The following is a 20,429-nucleotide window of genomic DNA, read 5'->3' as shown; positions in this document are numbered from 1 at the left end:
CTTCTTAGTCAAATCAGTCAATGGTTTAACAACATCAGAAAAACCAGCAATAAATCGACGATAAAAGTTAGCAAAGCCCAAAAATTTCTGAAGACTCTTAAGAGAAGAGGGTTGCGTCCAATCACAAATAGCCCGAACCTTGACAGGATCCATCTCGATGGAAGAGGGGGAAAAAATGTATCCCAAGAAGGAAATCTTTTGAACCCCAAAAACGCACTTAGAACCCTTCACACACAAGGAATTAGACCGCAAAACCTGAAAAACCCTCCTGACCTGCTGGACATGAGAGTCCCAGTCATCCGAAAAAATCAGAATATCATCCAGATACACGATCATAAATTTATCCAAATAATCACGGAAAATGTCATGCATAAAGGACTGAAAGACTGAAGGGGCATTTGAAAGGCCAAAAGGCATCACCAAATACTCAAAGTGGCCCTCGGGCGTATTAAATGCGGTTTTCCACTCATCCCCCTGCTTAATTCGCACCAAATTATACGCCCCACGGAGATCTATCTTAGAGAACCACTTGGCCCCCTTTATGCGAGCAAACAAATCAGTCAGCAGTGGCAACGGATATTGATATTTAACCGTGATTTTATTCAAAAGCCGATAATCAATACACGGCCTCAAAGAGCCATCTTTCTTAGACACAAAGAAAAAACCGGCTCCTAAGGGAGATGACGAAGGACGAATATGTCCCTTTTCCAAGGACTCCTTTATATATTCTCGCATAGCAGCATGTTCAGGCACAGACAGATTAAATAAACGACCCTTAGGGTATTTACTACCCGGAATCAAATCTATGGCACAATCGCACTCCCGGTGCGGAGGTAATGAACCAAGCTTAGGTTCTTCAAAAACGTCACGATAGTCAGACAAGAATTCAGGAATCTCAGAGGGAATAGATGACGAAATGGAAACCAAAGGTACGTCCCCATGCATCCCCTTACATCCCCAGCTTAACACAGACATAGCGTTCCAGTCGAGGACTGGGTTATGAGATTGCAGCCATGGCAATCCAAGCACCAACACATCATGTAGATTATACAGCACAAGAAAGCGAATAATCTCCTGATGATCCGGATTAATTCGCATAGTTACTTGTGTCCAGTATTGTGGTTTATTACTAGCCAATGGGGTGGAGTCAATCCCCTTCAGAGGTATAGGAGTTTCAAGAGGCTCTAAATCATACCCACAGCGTTTGGCAAAGGACCAATCCATAAGACTCAAAGCGGCGCCAGAGTCGACATAGGCATCCGCGGTAATAGATGATAAAGAACAAATCAGGGTCACAGATAGAATAAACTTAGACTGAAAAGTGCCAATTGAAACTGACTTATCAAGCTTCTTAGTACGCTTAGAGCATGCTGATATAACATGAGTTGAATCACCACAATAAAAGCACAACCCATTTTTTCGTCTAAAATTCTGCCGTTCGCTTCTGGACAGAATTCTATCACATTGCATATTCTCTGGCGTCTTCTCAGTAGACACCGCCAAATGGTGCACAGGTTTGCGCTCCCGCAGACGTCTATCGATCTGGATAGCCATTGTCATGGACTCATTCAGACCCGCAGGCACAGGGAACCCCACCATAACATCCTTAACGGCATCAGAGAGACCCTCTCTGAAATTCGCCGCCAGGGCGCACTCATTCCACTGAGTAAGCACAGACCATTTACGGAATTTTTGGCAGTATATTTCAACTTCATCTTGCCCCTGAGATAGGGACATCAAGGCTTTTTCCGCCTGAAGCTCTAAATGAGGTTCCTCATAAAGCAACCCCAAGGCCAGAAAAAACGCATCCACATTGAGCAACGCAGGATCCCCTGGAGCCAATGCAAAAGCCCAATCTTGAGGGTCGCCCCGGAGCAAGGAAATCACAATCCTGACCTGCTGAGCAGGATCTCCAGCAGAGCGAGATTTCAGGGACAAAAACAACTTGCAATTATTTTTGAAATTTTGAAAGCAAGATCTATTCCCCGAGAAAAATTCAGGCAAAGGAATTCTAGGTTCAGATATAGGAACATGAACAACAAAATCTTGTAAATTTTGAACTTTCGTGGTGAGATTATTCAAACCTGCAGCTAAACTCTGAATATCCATTTTAAACAGGTGAACACAGAGCCATTCCAGGATTAGAAGGAGAGAGAGAGAGGAAGGCTGCAATATAGGCAGACTTGCAAGTGATTCAATTGAAAGCACACTCAGAACTGAAGGGAAAAAAAAAAAAAAAAATTTCAGCAGACTTCTTTTTTCTCTCCTTTCTCTGCCAATTAATTTAACCCTTTGTGGGCCGGTCAAACTGTTATGGTTCTCAATGGCAAGAGAACATAGCCCAGCATACATAGGAACTAGCTCTTGGAAGGATGGAAACTTAAACTGACCATGAACTAAACCTGCCGCACAACTAACAGTAGCCGGGTAGCGTAGCCTGCGTTTTATCCCTAGACGCCCAGCGCCGGCCGGAGGACTAACTAATCCTGGCAGAGGAAAATATAGTCCTGGCTCACCTCTAGAGAAATTTCCCCGAAAGGCAGACAGAGGCCCCCACATATATTGGTGGTGATTTAAGATGAAAATGACAAACGTAGTATGAAAATAGGTTTAGCAAAATCGAGGTCCGCTTACTAGATAGCAGGAAGACAGAAAGGGTACTTTCATGGTCAGCTGAAAACCCTATCAATACACCATCCTGAAATTACTTTAAGACTCTAGTATTAACTCATAACATCAGAGTGGCAATTTCAGATCACAAGAGCTTTCCAGACACAGAAACGAAACTGCAGCTGTGAACTGGAACAAAATGCAAAAAACAAACAAGGACAAAAGTCCGACTTAGCTGGAAGTTGTCTGGTAGCAGGAACATGCACAGAAAGGCTTCTGATTACAATGTTGACCGGCATGGAAGTGACAGAGGAGCAAGGTTAAATAGCGACTCCCACATCCTGATGGGAACAGGTGAACAGAGGGGATGATGCACACAAGTTCAATTCCACCAGTGGCCACCGGGGGAGCCCAAAATCCAATTTCACAACAGGAGGCATGGTGTCGGCAGAGGTTGGGTGATGCGGTACGGCGTGCACCTGAGCAGGGTCCCTTCCTGCTTAGGTGGGTGACGCCACGGCCTGGTGTCCATGGGGGGTTGCAGCAATGGTGTGGCGGCGGCAGAGGTGCAGTTTGGCATGCGCAGGGTCTCTTCCACCGGTGAGGTGACGCAGCGGCCCGGGATGCAATGTGAGCAGCAGAGCCGGGTTGAATATCAGTGGCGGCAACCATCTTCCCGAGGCCACGTGTGCACAGATGGAGTGCTCTGCTTCACGGGGCTTCAGGAAAATGGCCACGGGAGGCCGCGCGTGCGCAGATGGAGATCGCGGTGGCCATTTTCCTGAAGCCGAGATCTAAATCTGCAAACTCGGCTTCTGGAAAATGGCCGCCTCAATCTCCATCTGCACACGCACGGCCTCCCGCGGCCATTTTCCTGAAGCCCCGTGAAGCAGAGCACTCCATCTGCGCACGCGTGGCCTCAGGAAGATGGCCGCCGCCACTGATATTCAACCCGGCTCTACTGCTCACATTGCATTCCAGGCCGTTGCGTCACCTCACCTCAGCGTCTGGCCAAGCGGTGTCGGGGGCAGCTGTCAGAAGTGACAGCTAGCTGGTGGGCCGTTTAAAATCATCAGGGCCGCATCTTGCCCAGGTCTGGTATAGCACATAAATTGGCCAATTCATGTGTACCTGTTAGCCAGGATAAGAAAGGACTCACATTAGGTTCCCATTCAGATGAAGACTTTATTATCAGAGAGGAAAGTCATTGCTAGGCCCTGGTATACGAGAAATGCCTTATCGTGGCTATCAGGTACACATGAATTGGCCAATTTATGCGCTAAACTTTCTAAATTTTTATATTTCTAGTGCAGTAATGCAATTCAATTTTCATATTTGATGTTTGCAAGTTTTGGTGCTACAGTGTCCGCACTTATTTATTTGACTGTATATGAGTTGGTGACTCTAGGTTCAGCACCTGTTCACACTAAGGGTACTGTCACACAGTGCCATTTTCATCGCTACGACGGCACGATCCGTGACGTCGCAGCGTCGTATGATTATCGCTCCAGCGTCGTAGACTGCGGTCACACTTTGCAATCACGGCGCTGGAGCGATGCAGAAGTCCCCGGGTAACCAGGGTAAACATCGGGTTACTAAGCGCAGGGCCACGCTTAGTAACCCGATGTTTACCCTGGTTACCAGCATAAACGTAAAAAAACCAAACAGTACATACTTACATTCCGGTGTCTGTCCCCCGGCGTTCTGCTTCTCTCCACTGTGTAAGCACCATAGCCGGAAAGCAGAGCGGTGACGTCACCGCGTCACCGCTGTGCTCGCTTTCCGGCCGGCAGGCGCTCACAGTGCAGAGAAGCTGAGACGCCGGAGGACAGACACCGGAATGTGAGTATGTACTGTTAGTTTTTTTTACGTTTACGCTGGTAACCAGGGTAAACATCGGGTTACTAAGCGCGGCCCTGCGCTTAGTTACCCGATGTTTACCCTGGTTACAAGCGAACACATCGCTGGATCGGTGTCACACACAACGATCCAGCGATGTCAGCGGGTGAACAAGCGACAAAAGAAAGTTCCAAACGATCTGCTACGACGTACGATTCTCAGCAGGGTCCCTGATCGCTGCTGCGTGTCAGACACTGCGATATCGTAACGATATCGCTAGAACGTCACGAATCGTACCGTCGTAGCGATGAAAATGGCACTGTGTGACAGTACCCTTAGTCTATGTTTGCATGTGACGGTCAATTTTTTTAAATTTGTTGTCAATCAAAGTACTGACATCTTCAGCATGCCCCTTTACAAGATTGGACTGCTTAGCTGTCAATAACTGCATCCCAGGCACACTGAGGGGTGAAACGATAACATTTCCTTAAAACTTCCCATTCAGGAAACTACAGTCATGAGAACATTACTGTGACTAGCTTAGTATTTCAGGCAACAAGCTCATTACGGTAATATGGGGAATATTTGTGTTATGTATTTTTAGGAAACAACGAAACCTCAGACACATTTTAATGAAGAAAATCTACTTGCTTCCGTCCTGGATCTCTTCGGTGCTGGAACTGAAACTACATCTACAACAATCCGTTGGGGAATTTTATTGATGATGAAGTATCCAGAAATTCAAAGTAATTCTTGATATATTTTTAAAAGTTATATAAGACTGTAGGTGAACAGATACAATGTCTATAGAGCACCAAATCACCTCTTTCTGAAGGCTACCACTTTACTCAGATTTTCTGTTATTTATTCACTTTTGCATCATATTCTATTTACTGTATAATGGCCATCTTTTTGATGACCGCCCCTGTAGAAGTCAATTTTTAATTGCAATTTTACTACAATTGCAAAAACAAATTATCAATTAAGTTGAAGTAATTCTAGCATATATTTTTTTGCATTTATTGCATTTTTTATATTTTCTAATGTCCTAGCATGATGCTGACACCCATCCTAGACAGGGACATGTGATTTTTGGCAGAATGTGACATTTAGATTGCACCTAAAATAATTTTTTCAGAGCCAATAAAAATCCAAGTTTTAGTCTCTTCAAGCTTTAGAACTTTGTTATATGAAGGAGTATACCAGGAATTCTTGATGCAATCTCCAGCAGTCCAATAGAGAATGAATGGAGCCGCAGTGCCCATGCTTGATCTCCACTCTATTTAAAGATAACCTGTCATGTTCCCAAATACTATTAACCTGCAGATATAAGGTTAATCTGCATGTTAATAACATTCCAAAGCTGCCCGGCCACTGCACTGAAAGCTTAGCTACTGGGAGGAAATTAACTTTATTCCTCTCGGCAGCCTCTGGCTTTCAATCATAGTGGTGCAGCCGGCGCGGCTTCAGTCACCTGTCAATACACTATGAGCGTAAGCTGTAACCATGCCATAGCACTAACTGACCATTCAAATCATGACAAAATCATATAATATATTAATTAAATACATTGGTAATGTTGTGCTAGTACAAAATGTAACAAAATATGTTCTCTTTTGCTTTATAGAGAAGGTACAGGAGGAAATTAAAACACATATTAAACCTGGACAGCTGCCAACAGTTGAAGATCGGAAGAAAATGCCTTATACTGATGCAGTAATACATGAAATACAAAGGTTTGGAAATATTGTCCCATTGAACGTGTCGCGCTCAACTCCAACTGATGTGTATTTGCGGGGATACCTGATCCCAAAAGTGAGTTTATGTTAAAAATGTCCTTATGCTCAAGTACTGTAAGCGTTTACCTGTTAGTAAAAGGGACTGCTATGGGGTCCACAGCCATCCAAATAATCTCATATTTTTTAAATGTATATAATAAAAATTATATTTGCTGATTTATTGTTCACAGGGTATAGAGGTTATTCCATTCCTGACATCAGTTCTCTTTGACAAGACCCAATGGAAAACTCCCTATGATTTCAATCCTAATCACTTCTTAGATGAAAATGGGAAATTTGTCCGACCTGATGCATTTATGCCATTCTCAGTAGGTAAGTAATGAGGAGCATTAAGATGAAAAATAAAATCATTTTACATGTCACTTAACTGACAAAACAATGCCCAACAAAATGACTATATTTTAACAAGCAATAATATATATTTTTTCTAAATCTCATATTTTTTCTTCCAAAAAGTTTAAAAATGTTCTATGGTCTTATTAAGATGCTCAGCATATGCATGAGCACTTTGTAATTTTTTTGTAACATAGCCTAGAGTAATAATAATAATAATTGTATTTATTCAACGCCAACATATTCTACAGCACTTTACAATAAGGCTTATGTGCCCACGATCTGGAACTATCAGCGCTTTGGACGCAGCGTATGTTCACTGCGTACTAAGCGCTGCCTTTTATTGAATACAGGTAAATCTGCATGTGTTCACTGAACCATGTGGATTTAACGCTTTCAATATATTATATTGATTTAAATTTTCTTGTGGAGGCATCTTGAAAGACGTTCCCCATGTCAGTGTCCATGGGTGATGCGCAGGCGTACATGCACCTATAGTATACGTTGGTCTGGATACAAAACATCCTGAAGCCATGAAAAAGAACAATTCAGTTAACAATGCTTTCCAGGGGATTCTAGGTAAGTTTTGTGACTTTCTGGAGGTCTCCTTTATTTTATTATACACTCGGCTCCAGCTCGCAGCAGAGCGGGAGCAGAGGTTAACTAGCATATTGCATCCGTGATCTCGCATCCGATGCCATATGCTAGTTTGACTCCGGCCTTAGAGTCAAAATCTACTTTCAACATGAGATTGTTAACTCACTAATCCCATTTCTGCAGGAAGAAGAGCTTGTGCTGGGGAGGGCTTGGCCAAGATGGAACTTTTCCTGTTTTTTACTGGACTTCTTCAAGCATTTACTTTCTATCCGCCTCCAGGAGTTTCCAGAGAAGACCTCAATCTCAAACCTCGTGTTGGATTCACATTAACGCCCACAGCATACATAACATGTGCAAAGCCAAACTATTAGTTTGGGGTGAAAAACAGAGACAACACAGAGACTGATGTTTTTTTGTTTGATTATATTTTAATATATTTACTTTTCTATTTTTTAAATCTATTTTTCAAATCTCTTTACTAGAAAGCTGTGGAATAAATCTTGCAATTGCCTCTAATTATCTTAATTGACCTTTAAGCTAACGGAATTTTTTTTTAGTTTTAGAAAATACTGATAGGATTTTTTTGATTGGTGGGGAACCATATACACATTACGTTAAAGTTGAACAAACATCTAATGTGTAGAGGCCCTCTGACTTTTCTCCAACTAATGAAGTCAGAAAGGAAGCTCAGTCATTATCAAGTTAATTGCTGTAAGCCTTTCTCTACTTTTGCCATTAAACATTTACAAACCAAGAGTGCACATATTTTGGAATGTCAGGAGAGATAGTTATTAGTCGATTGAGAATGACCTTTTTCTAGGTTTATCAGCACTTATAGATCGCTAATCAGGGTCTTTCGGCCATTCCCCATCCCCTTGACTGACAACAATGCAATTATTCAGAAGAGGGAAGTCCTGAAAACGATCATTACACCCAATGGCATAAGACATAAAACTGAGGAAAGTACTCTAGGGGGCTTCCAGCTATAGTGAATGATTGTAATTGCTGCTGTTATTATTGCACACACATGCAGGGAAATAATGCACTCGTATATACAGGGTGGGCCATTTATATGGATACACCTAAATAAAATGGGAATGGTTGGTGACATCAACTTCATGTTTGTGGAACAGGGGGAGGGGAAAAACTTTTCAAGATGGGTGGTGACCATGGCGGCCATTTTGAAGTCGGCCATTTTGTATCCAACGTTATTTTTTCCAATGGGAAGTGGGTCATGTAACATATCAAACTTATTGAGAATTTCACAAGAAAAACAATGGGGTGCTTGATTTTAACATAACTGTATTCTTTCATGAGTTATTTACAAGTTTATGACCACTTATAAAATGTGTTCAAAGTGCTGCCCATTGTGTTGTATTGTCAATGCAACCCTCTTCTCCCACTATTGACACACTGATAGCAACACCGCAGAACAAATGCTAGCACAGGCTTCCAGTATCCGCTGTTTCAGTTGCTGCACATCTCGTATCTTCACAGCATAGACAATTGCCTTCAGATGACCCCAAAGATAAAAATCTAAGGGGGACAGATCAGGAGACCTTGGTGGCCATTCAACTGGCTTACAACAACCAATCCACTTTCCAGGAAATTGTTCATGTAGGAATGCTCGTACCTGACACCCATAATGCAGATCTGCTCCATTGACCATCGGTGGACCATGGATATGTTTGGAAAAAGACAGGATTAGAACCCGCTGGTTGCACTGTTATGTATAAAATAATATGCTGTAGTTATAGATCTTAATAGTATTTTAATTTTTTTACAGGCAATAATATTCTGATATGCAGAGATACATATCTACAGTGTGGGCCATTTATATGGATACACATAAATAAAATGGTAATGGTTGGTGATATCAACTTCCTGTTTGTGGCACAAAAGTATATGGGAGGAGGAGAACTTTTCAAGATGGGTGGTGACCACGGTGGCCATTTTGAAGTTGACCATTTTGGATCCAACTTTATTTTTTCCAATGGGAAGAGGGTCATATGACACATCAAACTTATTGATAATTTCACAAGAAAAACAATGCTGTGCTTGGTTTTAATGTAACTTTATGCTTTTATGAGTTATTTACAAGTTTCTCTTTGTTTACAGCCATTGACATGTCACAGAGGATAACACGTGAGGAGTGGATAGAAGTTGTGTTGATGTCTGGTGAACGCAGTACAGGGGTCATTGCAGCAGATTTCAATGCAAGACACCCTACGCAAGAAAACTGTCACCATTCCCATGTTATTTAGGTGTATCCATATAAATGGGCCACACAAAATTGTTTGCCTCATCACTGAACATAATGTTTGTTAGGTGTCAAGTTCCCACCTCTGCAAGATGGCTCTAGATTCCCCCTGAATCTAGAGCCATCTTGCTGCGGTCTCCCATTCTTCTCCAGCCGCAGTGGAGTCTACTCAGCGGAGACGTCGGTCCCAGCGTCTAGCTCAGGCTGATACTGGATGACTGGTTACTACTGCCCTTCCAGGCTCTGTCCTTGTAGCCAGCAATGTTCAGCAGCGAGCAGGTCTTTCTTGGACTATGTCCTGCTTTTCACATACTGAGCATGCCCACAGGATGACCTCCCATTGGAGGTCGGGGGTCACATGCTCAGGTCCTGTTGCGGCTCCTATTGGTTCGTCTGGAAGGTCTTGTAGCACTGCCGCTATAAAAGGTTTGCATGGCCGCTCGGCCATGCACTAGTGTACACTTGTGAACGTGTGTGTGTTGATGAAAGAAAGTCGCTCTTTAATTATCCCCTCCCTTGTGTTTGACTGCTCGCGAAAGGTGGATGATTGCTATCTAGCGCCCGACTTGTTATCAGCACTAGAACAGACGAAACAGCATCTGGTTGCTGAGACCGCCAGTGCAGCGCCACGCGCTATCACAGTGCTTTCCTAACCCAAGTCTGGGTGGTTAGTGGCGTCCGATGTGCGGCACCGCATGCACTCTCGTGCATCTTAATTATTATTTCTGTTACTCTGACACCCCAGTTGCAGTGGAGCGCAAGTGGTCTAGTTGTACTCTATCCCGAGTCTTGGGGTAGAGTTCTGTGACTCCTTGCTTGCGCTCTTTGTGCGGTACCGCGGCCCTGTGGTGCAACAGGGTTCGCTTTCTTCATACTGGGTGAAGTTATCCCATGTGTGAATCCATATTATACCGCCATATAGTCTGTCATTACTTAGTAGCAGGTTCCATCTCTGCACGGTGGACCCCGGGTTGCGAACGCATCTTACACTATCTTTCTAATTATTTGGTGCGTTGCGCTAGCCCTAACAATGTTCTGTTTAAACTGAGGGTCCTGTTCCAATTTTTGTTTTGCCCATTCTGCAAATTCAGAGTGCCGATCTGGGTCATCCTCGTTGAGATGCTGCAGCAGCCGGATTTTGTAAGGCTGCAATTTGTAAGTAGCTAATATCCACCGAAGAGATGTTCGACTGATGCCAAATCGGCGCGCTGAATATGCAGAATGGGCAAAACAAAAATTGGAACCGGACCCTCAATTTAAACAGAGCATTATGTTCAGTGATGAGTAGTGTTGAGCATTCCGATACTGCAAGTATCGGGTATCGGCCGATACTTGCTGTATCGGAATTTCCGATACCGAGATCCGATATTTTTGTGATATCGGGTATCGGGTATCGCAACAACATTAATGTAATAATGTGTAAAAAAGAGAATTAAAATAAAAAATATCGCTATACTCACCTGTCCGACGCAGCCGGGACCTCAGCGAGGGAACCGGCAGCGTTGTTTGTTTAAATTTCGCGCTTTTACTTGGTTACGTGAAGTCCCGGCTTGTGATTGGTCAGGGCGGCCATGTTGCCGGGACGCGGACCAATCACAGCAAGCCGTGACGAAATTACGTCACGGCTTGCTGTGATTGGTCCGCGTCCCGGCAACATGGCCGCCATTAACCAATCACAAGCCGGGACGTCACGGGAGGCTGGACATGCGCGTATTTTGAAAAGCGCGCGTGTCCAGCCTCCCGTGACGTCACGGCTTGTGATTGGTTAATGGCGGCCATGTTGCCGGGACGCGGACCAATCACAGCAAGCCGTGACGTAATTTCGTCACGGCTTGCTGTGATTGGTCCGCGTCCCGGCAACATGGCCGCCCTGACCAATCACAAGCCGGGACCTCACGTAACCAAGTAAAAGCGCGAATTTTAAACAAACAACGCTGCCGGTTCCCTCGCTGAGGTCCCGGCTGCGTCGGACAGGTGAGTATAGCGATATTTTTTATTTTAATTCTTTCTTTTACACATTAATATGGTTCCCAGGGCCTGAAGGAGAGTTTCCTCTCCTTCAGACCCTGGGAACCATCAGGAATACCGTCCGATACCTGAGTCCCATTGACTTGTATTGGTATCGGGTATCGGTATCGGATTGGATCCGATACTTTGCCGGTATCGGCCGATACTTTCCGATACCGATACTTTCAAGTATCGGACGGTATCGCTCAACACTAGTGATGAGGCAAACTTTTTTGAGTGGCCCATTTATATGGATACACCTAAATAACATGGGAATGGTGACAGTTTTCTTGTGTAGGGAGTCTTGCATGCATTGAAATCTGCTGCAATGACCCGGGTACTGCGTTTACCAGACATCAACACAATTTCTTTCCGCTCCTCATGAGTTAACCTCTGCGACATGTCAATGGCTGTAAACAAAGAGAAACTTGTAAATAACTCATGAAAGAATAAAGTTACACTAAAACCAAGCACAGCATTGCTTTTCTTGTGAAATTCTCAATAAGTTTCATGTTTCACATGACCCTCTTCCCTTTGAAAAAATAAAGTTGGATCCAAAATGTCCGACTTCAAAATGGCTGCCATGGTCACCACCCATCTTGAAAAGTTTTTCCCCTCCCATATACTAATGTGCCACAAACAGGATGTTGAAATCACCAACCATTCCCATTTTATTTATGTGTATCCATATACATGGCCCACCCTGTACAGAGTGTGAATTGAAAATGGTGAAAAAAACAATATGATAATGAAGAAATCATGCACTTATGTGCATATACATGCTAAGCACATACATGCATGCATATGTACACACACAAAATAGGTAAAGAAAAATAAAAGAATTATAGAAAATGAAAAATAGTTAATTAAAAAATCAATAATAACAAAATAAATAAATGATTAATAGAAAAATATTGATAATTGAATAATAAATGATGAATAATAATAAATTCAATTGAATAAATGCAAATATATAACAAAAATAATAATAATAAAAAAAATAATAAAAGGATAAATAATATAACAAGCCATCAGTCACCACCACTTTAATACAAATATATATACTGATCATAATATAATATTCACAAATATACTATGAGGAAATTCCAAATATCCATCCTAATAAATCTTATCAATGGCCACAGAATTACATCAGCTACAACAAGCCTACATAGTCGATTATAATGCAAAATTTTGCACACTAGAGATATGTGATCTTCCCACAAAAATGTGAGCAAAAAGAGTCAAGGTTGTATATCGACAAATTATTTTCAGCACCACTTAAACCCTCTGTCTTGACTTCCATCCTCTGGTTTACCATCTTCACAGTCTCAGCCTCTATTACTGCCTGACTCTCCGGATAGGTTCAAGTTTAATTCGCATTGGTAACCATATCCGTCTCAGCCGAAACACTGCACAGACCTTCAGCACTAAGGTCTAGCACTTCGACGGGTTATTTGGCACTTTTTCTATGTATGTGTTTTTTGCAATACTTTTTTGCGCTTCATTCGACAAGTTAAAAAATGTGTTTAGAGGCAAGGATTATAAAAAAGCAAGTCAGCTATGAAAGTGACAAATTGCATAAAAATTTTGGCTCAACCAAATAGACCAACCAAGGGGTGACATTAGAAAAGGGAAAGTGTTTATCATGTCTAGCAATTTTCTCCAAGTCTATCATTTAGAGTAGGCCTTAAGGTACCTTCACACTGAACAACTTAACAACGATAACGATAGCGATCCGTGAAGTTGCAGCGTTCTGGATAGCGATATCGTTGTGTTTGACACGCAGCAGCGATCTGGATCCCGCTGTGATATCGCTGGTCGGAGCTAGAAGGCCAGCACCTTATTTCGTCGCTGGATCACCCGCTGACATCGCTGAGTCGGCGTGTGTAACGCTTATTCAGCGATGTCTTCACTGGTAACCAGGGTAAACATCGGGTTACTAAGTGCAGGACCGCGCTTAGTAACCCGATATTTACCCTGGTTACCACTGTAAATGTAAAAAAACCCAAACACTACATACTTACATTCCGGTGTCTGTGGCGTCCCCCGGCGTCCGCTTCCCTGCACTGTGTCAGTGCCGGCCGGCCGTAAAGCAGAGCACAGCGGTGACAGACGCCGGGGAACGCGACAGACACCGGAAAGTAAGTATGTAGTGTTTGGTTTTTTTACATTTACACTGGTAACCAGGGTAAACATCGGGTTACTAAGCGCAGCCCTGCGCTTAGTAACCCGATGTTTACCATGGTTACCCGGGGACTTCGGCATCGTTGGTCGCTGGAGAGCTGTCTGTGTGACAGCTCTCCAGCGACCACACAACGACGAAACAGCGACACTGCAGCGATCGGCATCTGTCATGATTCCCCAATGGCATGGGAACATCAGAAACACAAAATAACAGACTAGCCCTCGGGTGATGGAAACTCAAGCTGACCGTGACCTAAATCTACCACACAACTAACAGTAGCCAGGAAGCATTCCTACGGCTGCCTAGATGCCATGCGCCAGCCGGAGAACTAACTACGCCTGGAAGAGGAAGGAACAGACCTGGCTTACCTCTAGTGAAATTCCCCAAAGATGATAGTAGCCCCCACATATATTAACGGTGAGTTCAGAGGAAAAGACATACACAGTATGAAGGTAGATTTAGCAAAGCGAGGTCCACTTACTAGATAGAGGAAGGATACAAAAGAGGACTTCACGGTCAGCTGAAAAACCCTTTCAAAAACCCATCCTGAAATTACTTTAAGACTCCTGTGTCAACTCATGACACAGGAGTGGCAATTTCAGTCCACAAGAGCTTCCAGTAACAGGAAATGACAAACTGTAAACTGGACAAAAAATACAAAACAAAAAGGACAAGAGTCCACTTAGCTGATCAGCAGACTGGTAGCAGGAACATGCAACTGAAAGACTCAGGTTACAATGATGACCGGCAAGGAAGTGACTGGAGAGCAAGGCTAAATAGGGAACTCCCAAAACTGATGGAAGCAGGTGAGCTGAGGCAGAAAAGAACACACAAGTCTCCAGTACCACCAGCCACCACTAGGGGAGCCCAAAAAGCGGATCACAACAGTACCCCCCCCTTAAGGAGGGGGCACCGAACCCTCACAAGAACCGCCAGGGCGACCTGGATGAGCCCTATGAAAGGCACGAACCAAATCCGAGGCATGAACATCAGAGGCAGTTACCCAAGAATTATCTTCCTGACCATAGCCCTTCCATTTAACCAGATACTGGAGTCTCCGCCTGGAAATACGGGAGTCCAAGATCTTCTCTATAACGTACTCCAATTCACCCTCAACCAGCACAGGAGCAGGAGGCTCAGCAGAAGGAACCACCGGCACCTCGTATCTCCGCAACAACGCCCGATGGAACACATTATGGATAGCGAAAGATGCCGGGAGGTCCAAACGAAAGGAAACAGGGTTAATAATCTCCAAAATCCTATAGGGACCGATGAACCGAGGCTTAAATTTAGGAGAAGAAACCCTCATTGGGACAAAACGGGAAGACAACCACACCAAGTCCCCAACACGAAGGCGAGGACCAACCCGACGCTGGCGGTTAGCAAACCGCTGAGTCCTCTCCTGGGACAAATTCAAATTGTCCACCACTTGTTCCCAAATCCGATACAACCGATCCACCACAGCATCTACACCAGGACAATCCGAAGACTCCGCCTGACCAGAAGAAAAACGGGGATGAAACCCCGAATTGCAAAAGAAAGGGGAAACCAAAGTGGCCGAACTAGCCCGATTATTAAGAGCAAACTCCGCCAACGGCAAAAAGGCAACCCAATCATCCTGATCCGCAGACACAAAACACCTCAAATACGTCTCCAAAGTCTGATTAGTTCGCTCCGTCTGGCCATTAGTCTGAGGATGGAAGGCAGACGAAAAAGACAAATCAATGCCCAACCTGGCACAGAATGCCCGCCAAAATCTAGAAACGAACTGGGTACCCCTATCAGAAACGATATTTTCAGGAATACCATGCAAGCGAACCACATTTTGAAAAAACAAAGGAACCAACTCAGACGAGGAAGGCAACTTTGGCAATGGCACCAAATGAACCATCTTAGAAAAACGGTCACACACCACCCAGATAACAGACATCCTCTGAGAGACAGGAAGATCAGAAATAAAGTCCATCGAGATGTGCGTCCAAGGCCTCTTCGGAATAGGCAAGTTCAACAACAACCCGCTAGCCCTAGAACAACAAGGCTTGGCCCGAGCACACACATCACAAGACTGCACAAAAATACACACATCTCGAGACAGAGATGGCCACCAGAAGGATCTAGCCACCAAATCCCTGGTAACAAAAATTCCAGGATGACCCGCCAGCGTAGAAGAATGAACCTCCGAGATGACTCTACTGGTCCAATCATCAGGAACAAACAGTCTACCAGGTGGACAGCGATCAGGTCTATCCGCCTGAAACTCTTGCAAAGCACGTCGCAGATCTGGGGAAATAGCGGATAATATCACCCCATCCTTAAGGATACCTGTAGGTTCCGAATCACCAGGGGAATCAGGCTCAAAACTCCTAGAAAGGGCATCTGCCTTCACATTCTTAGAACCTGGTAGATATGAGACCACAAAATTAAACCGAGAGAAAAACAACGACCAGCGCGCCTGTCTAGGATTCAGGCGCCTGGCAGACTCAAGATAAATCAGATTCTTGTGATCAGTCAAAACCACCACCTGATGTCTAGCACCCTCAAGCCAATGACGCCACTCCTCAAATGCCCACTTCATGGCCAAAAGCTCCCGATTACCGACATCATAATTTCTTTCGGCGGCAGAAAATTTTCGAGAAAAGAACGCACAAGGTCTCATCACTGAGCAATCGGAACTTTTCTGCGACAAAACCGCCCCCGCTCCGATCTCGGAAGCATCGACCTCAACCTGAAAGGGGAGAGAGACATCAGGCTGGCGCAACACAGGGGCAGACGAAAAGCGGCGCTTAAGTTCCCGAAAGGCCTCCACAGCGGCAGAGGACCAATTGGCAACATCAGCACCCTTCTTAGTCAAATCCGTAAGAGGCTTAGCAACACCAGAAAAACCAGTTATAAATCGACGATAAAAATTAGCAAAGCCTAAGAACTTCTGAAGACCCTTTAGAGAAGTAGGCTGCGTCCAGTCACAAATAGCCCGAACCTTGACAGGGTCCATCTCAACAGAAGAAGGGGAAAAAATGTACCCCAAAAAGGAAATCTTTTGAACCCCAAAAACACACTTAGAACCCTTTACACACAGAGAATTCTCCCGCAAGACCTGAAAAACCCTCCTGACCTGCTGAACATGAGACTCCCAGTCCTCAGAAAAAATCAAAATATCGTCCAAATAAACAATCATAAATTTATCCAGATATTCACGGAAAATATCATGCATAAAGGACTGAAAAACTGAAGGTGCATTAGAAAGGCCGAAAGGCATTACTAAATACTCAAAGTGGCCCTCAGGCGTATTAAATGTGGTTTTCCACTCATCCCCTTGCTTAATTCGCACCAAATTATACGCCCCACGGAGATCAATCTTGGAGAACCACTTAGCCCCCCTTATGCGAGCAAACAAATCAGTAAGCAGCGGCAACTAGTGTTGAGCATTCCGATGCTGCAAGTATCGGGTATCGGCCGATACTTGCTGTATCGGAATTCCGATACCGGGATTCCGATACTCTTGTGGTATCGGGTATCGGGTATCGCAACAACATTAATGTTAAAATGTGTAAAAGAGAGAATTAAAATAAAAAATATCGCTATACTCACCTCTCCGACGCAGCCGGGACTTCAGCGAGGGAACCGGCAGCGTTGTTTGTTTAAAATTCGCGCTATTACTTGGTTACGTGAATTCCCGGCTTGTGATTGGTCAGGTCGGCCACGTTGCCGGGACGCGGACCAATCACAGCAAGCCGTGACGAAATTACGTCACGGCTTGCTGTGATTGGTCCGCGTCCCGGCAATATGGCCGCCCTGACCAATCACAAGCCGTGACGTCACGGGAGGCTGGACACGCGCCCATTTTAAAATGAGCGCGTCCAGCCTCCCGGCTTGTGATTGGTTGACCGCGGCGCAACCAATCACAAGCCGTGACGTCACGGGAGGCTGGACACGCGCCCATTTTAAAATGAGCGCGTCCAGCCTCCCGGCTTGTGATTGGTTGACCGCGGCGCAACCAATCACAAGCCGTGACGTCACGGGAGGCTGGACACGCGCCCATTTTAAAATGAGCGCGTCCAGCCTCCCGGCTTGTGATTGGTTGCGCCGCGGTCAACCAATCACAAGCCGTGACGTCACGGGAGGCTGGACACGCGCCCATTTTAAAATGAGCGCGTCCAGCCTCCCGGCTTGTGATTGGTTGACCGCGGCGCAACCAATCACAAGCCGTGACGTCACGGGAGGCTGGACACGCGCCCATTTTAAAATGAGCGCGTGTCCAGCCTCCCGTGACGTCACGGCTTGTGATTGGTCAGGGCGGCCATATTGCCGGGACGCGGACCAATCACAGCAAGCCGTGACGTAATTTCGTCACGGCTTGCTGTGATTGGTCCGCGTCCCGGCAACATGGCCGACCTGACCAATCACAAGCCGGGAATTCACGTAACCAAGTAATAGCGCGAATTTTAAACAAACAACGCTGCCGGTTCCCTCGCTGAAGTCCCGGCTGCGTCGGACAGGTGAGTATAGCGATATTTTTTATTTTAATTCTTTCTTTTACACATTTATATGGTTCCCAGGGCCTGAAGGAGAGTTTCCTCTCCTTCAGACCCTGGGAACCATCAGGAATACCGTCCGATACATGAGTCCCATTGACTTGTATTGGTATCGGGTATCGGTATCGGATTGGATCCGATATTTTGCCGGTATCGGCCGATACTTTCCGATACCGATACTTTCAAGTATCGGACGGTATCGCTCAACACTAGCGGCAACGGATACTGATATTTGACAGTAATTTTATTCAGGAGTCGATAATCAATACAAGGCCTCAGCGAGCCATCCTTTTTAGAGACAAAGAAAAACCCAGCTCCTAAAGGTGATGAAGAAGGACGAATATGTCCCTTTTCCAGGGACTCCTTAACATACTCTCGCATGGCAGCATGCTCAGGTACAGATAGGTTAAACAAACGACCCTTTGGAAATTTACTGCCTGGAATCAGATCTATGGCGCAATCACACTCTCTGTGGGGAGGGAGAGAACCAATTTTAGGCTCTTCAAAAATATCCCCAAAATCCGACAAAAATGCCGGAATCTCAGAGGGAATAGATGACGAGATAGAACCCAAAGGTATGTCCCCATGAGCCCCCCGACATCCCCAGCTTAACACAGACATAGTTTTCCAGTCCAGTACTGGGTTATGAGATTGTAACCATGGTAATCCAAGCACTAACACATCATGTAAATTATGCAACACGAGGAAGCGAATCATCTCCTGAAGGTCTGGAGTCATACGCATAGTCACTTGCGTCCAGAACTGTGGTCTATTACAAGCCAGAGGTGTAGAATCAATACCCTTCAGAGGTATAGGAACTTCCAGAGGCTCCAAATCAAACCCACAGCGCCTGGCGAAGGACCAATCCATGAGACTCAGAGCGGCGCCAGAGTCCACATAGGCATCCACGGTAATAACTGATAATGAACAAATCAGAGTTACAGACAGAAGAAATTTAGACTGTAAAGTGCCAATAGAAACAGACTTGTCAACCTTCCTAGTACGTTTAGAGCATGCTGATATAACATGCGCGGAATCACCACAGTAGAAGCACAAGCCATTTTTGCGCCTATAATTCTGCCGCTCGCTTCTTGACAGAATTCTGTCACATTGCATTTTCTCTGGCGTCCCTTCAGAAGATACCGCCAAATGGTGCACGGGTTTGCGCTCCCGCAAACGCCGATCAATCTGAATCGCCATTGTGATGGACTCATTCAGACCTGTGGGCGTAGGAAACCCCACCATGACATCCTTAACGGCATCAGAAAGGCCTTCTCTGAAAATTGCCGCTAGGGCACACTCATTCCACTGAGTAAGCACAGACCATTTACGAAATTTTTGGCAGTATATCTCAGCTTCATCTTGCCCTTGAGACAGGGCTATTAAAGCTTTTTCAGCTTGAATCTCCAAATTAGGTTCCTCATACAGCAACCCTAAAGCCAGAAAAAATGCATCCACATTGAGCAACGCAGGATCCCCTGGTGTCAATGAAAATGCCCAATTTTGAGGGTCACCTCGCAGCAAAGAAATCACAATCTTAACCTGCTGAACAGGATCTCCAGAGGAGTGAGGTCTGAGAGAAAGAAATAATTTACAATTACATTTGAAATTCAGAAACCGAGATCTATCTCCGGAAAATACCTCTGGTGTAAGAATCTTAGGTTCAGAAATAGGAGTACGTATAACACAATCTTGTAAATTCTGAACCTTCGTAGCAAGATTATTTAAACCTGCAGCCAAACTCTGAGAGTCCATCCTTAAACCGGAGAGATCAGAGCCATTCAAGGATTAGAAGGAGAGAAAGGCAAGGCTGTAAATATAGCAGAAATACAACTGAGCCAACTAAGTAGCAAACATGTGAGGAAAAAAAAAAAAAAAAAAATCTACAGACTTCTTTTACTCTCCTTTCTTCTGCCAATTACTTTAACAGTGGCCGGTCATACTGTCATGATTCCCCAATGGCATGGGAACATCAGAAGCACAAAATAACAGACTAGCCCTCGGGTGATGGAAACTCAAGCTGACCGTGACCTAAATCTACCACACAACTAACAGTAGCCAGGAAGCATTCCTACGGCTGCCTAGATGCCATACGCCAGCCGGAGAACTAACTACGCCTGGAAGAGGAAGGAACAGACCTGGCTTACCTCTAGTGAAATTCCCCAAAGATGATAGTAGCCCCCACATATATTAACGGTGAGTTCAGAGGAAAAGACATACACAGTATGAAGGTAGATTTAGCAAAGCGAGGTCCACTTACTAGA

At 44.7% G+C, this 20,429-nt stretch overlaps 1 protein-coding gene across 2 annotated transcripts in view; it reads left to right on the top strand.

Annotated features, from left to right (window-relative positions):
• Positions 1 to 8,539, top strand: part of LOC143785757 (cytochrome P450 2K1-like) — a 32,549-nt gene extending 24,010 nt beyond the window's left edge. Inside the window, exons 6-9 of one of the 2 annotated variants that reach the window (XM_077274852.1) lie at positions 5,054 to 5,195; positions 6,077 to 6,264; positions 6,419 to 6,560; positions 7,362 to 8,539. In XM_077274852.1, the coding sequence (XP_077130967.1) occupies positions 5,054 to 5,195; positions 6,077 to 6,264; positions 6,419 to 6,560; positions 7,362 to 7,549 (660 nt within the window). In that variant the 3' untranslated portion in view covers positions 7,550 to 8,539. The remainder of the gene's footprint in view (positions 1 to 5,053; positions 5,196 to 6,076; positions 6,265 to 6,418; positions 6,561 to 7,361) is intronic. The other variant, XM_077274853.1, reaches the window with a different exon arrangement.
• The last annotated feature ends 11,890 nt before the right edge of the window (positions 8,540 to 20,429 follow it).

The sequence above is a fragment of the Ranitomeya variabilis genome, chromosome 7 (genome assembly GCF_051348905.1).
Source record: "Ranitomeya variabilis isolate aRanVar5 chromosome 7, aRanVar5.hap1, whole genome shotgun sequence".
In the NCBI taxonomy this organism is placed as follows: Eukaryota; Metazoa; Chordata; class Amphibia; order Anura; family Dendrobatidae; genus Ranitomeya; species Ranitomeya variabilis.
This window is presented reverse-complemented; position numbering and strand designations above follow the sequence as displayed.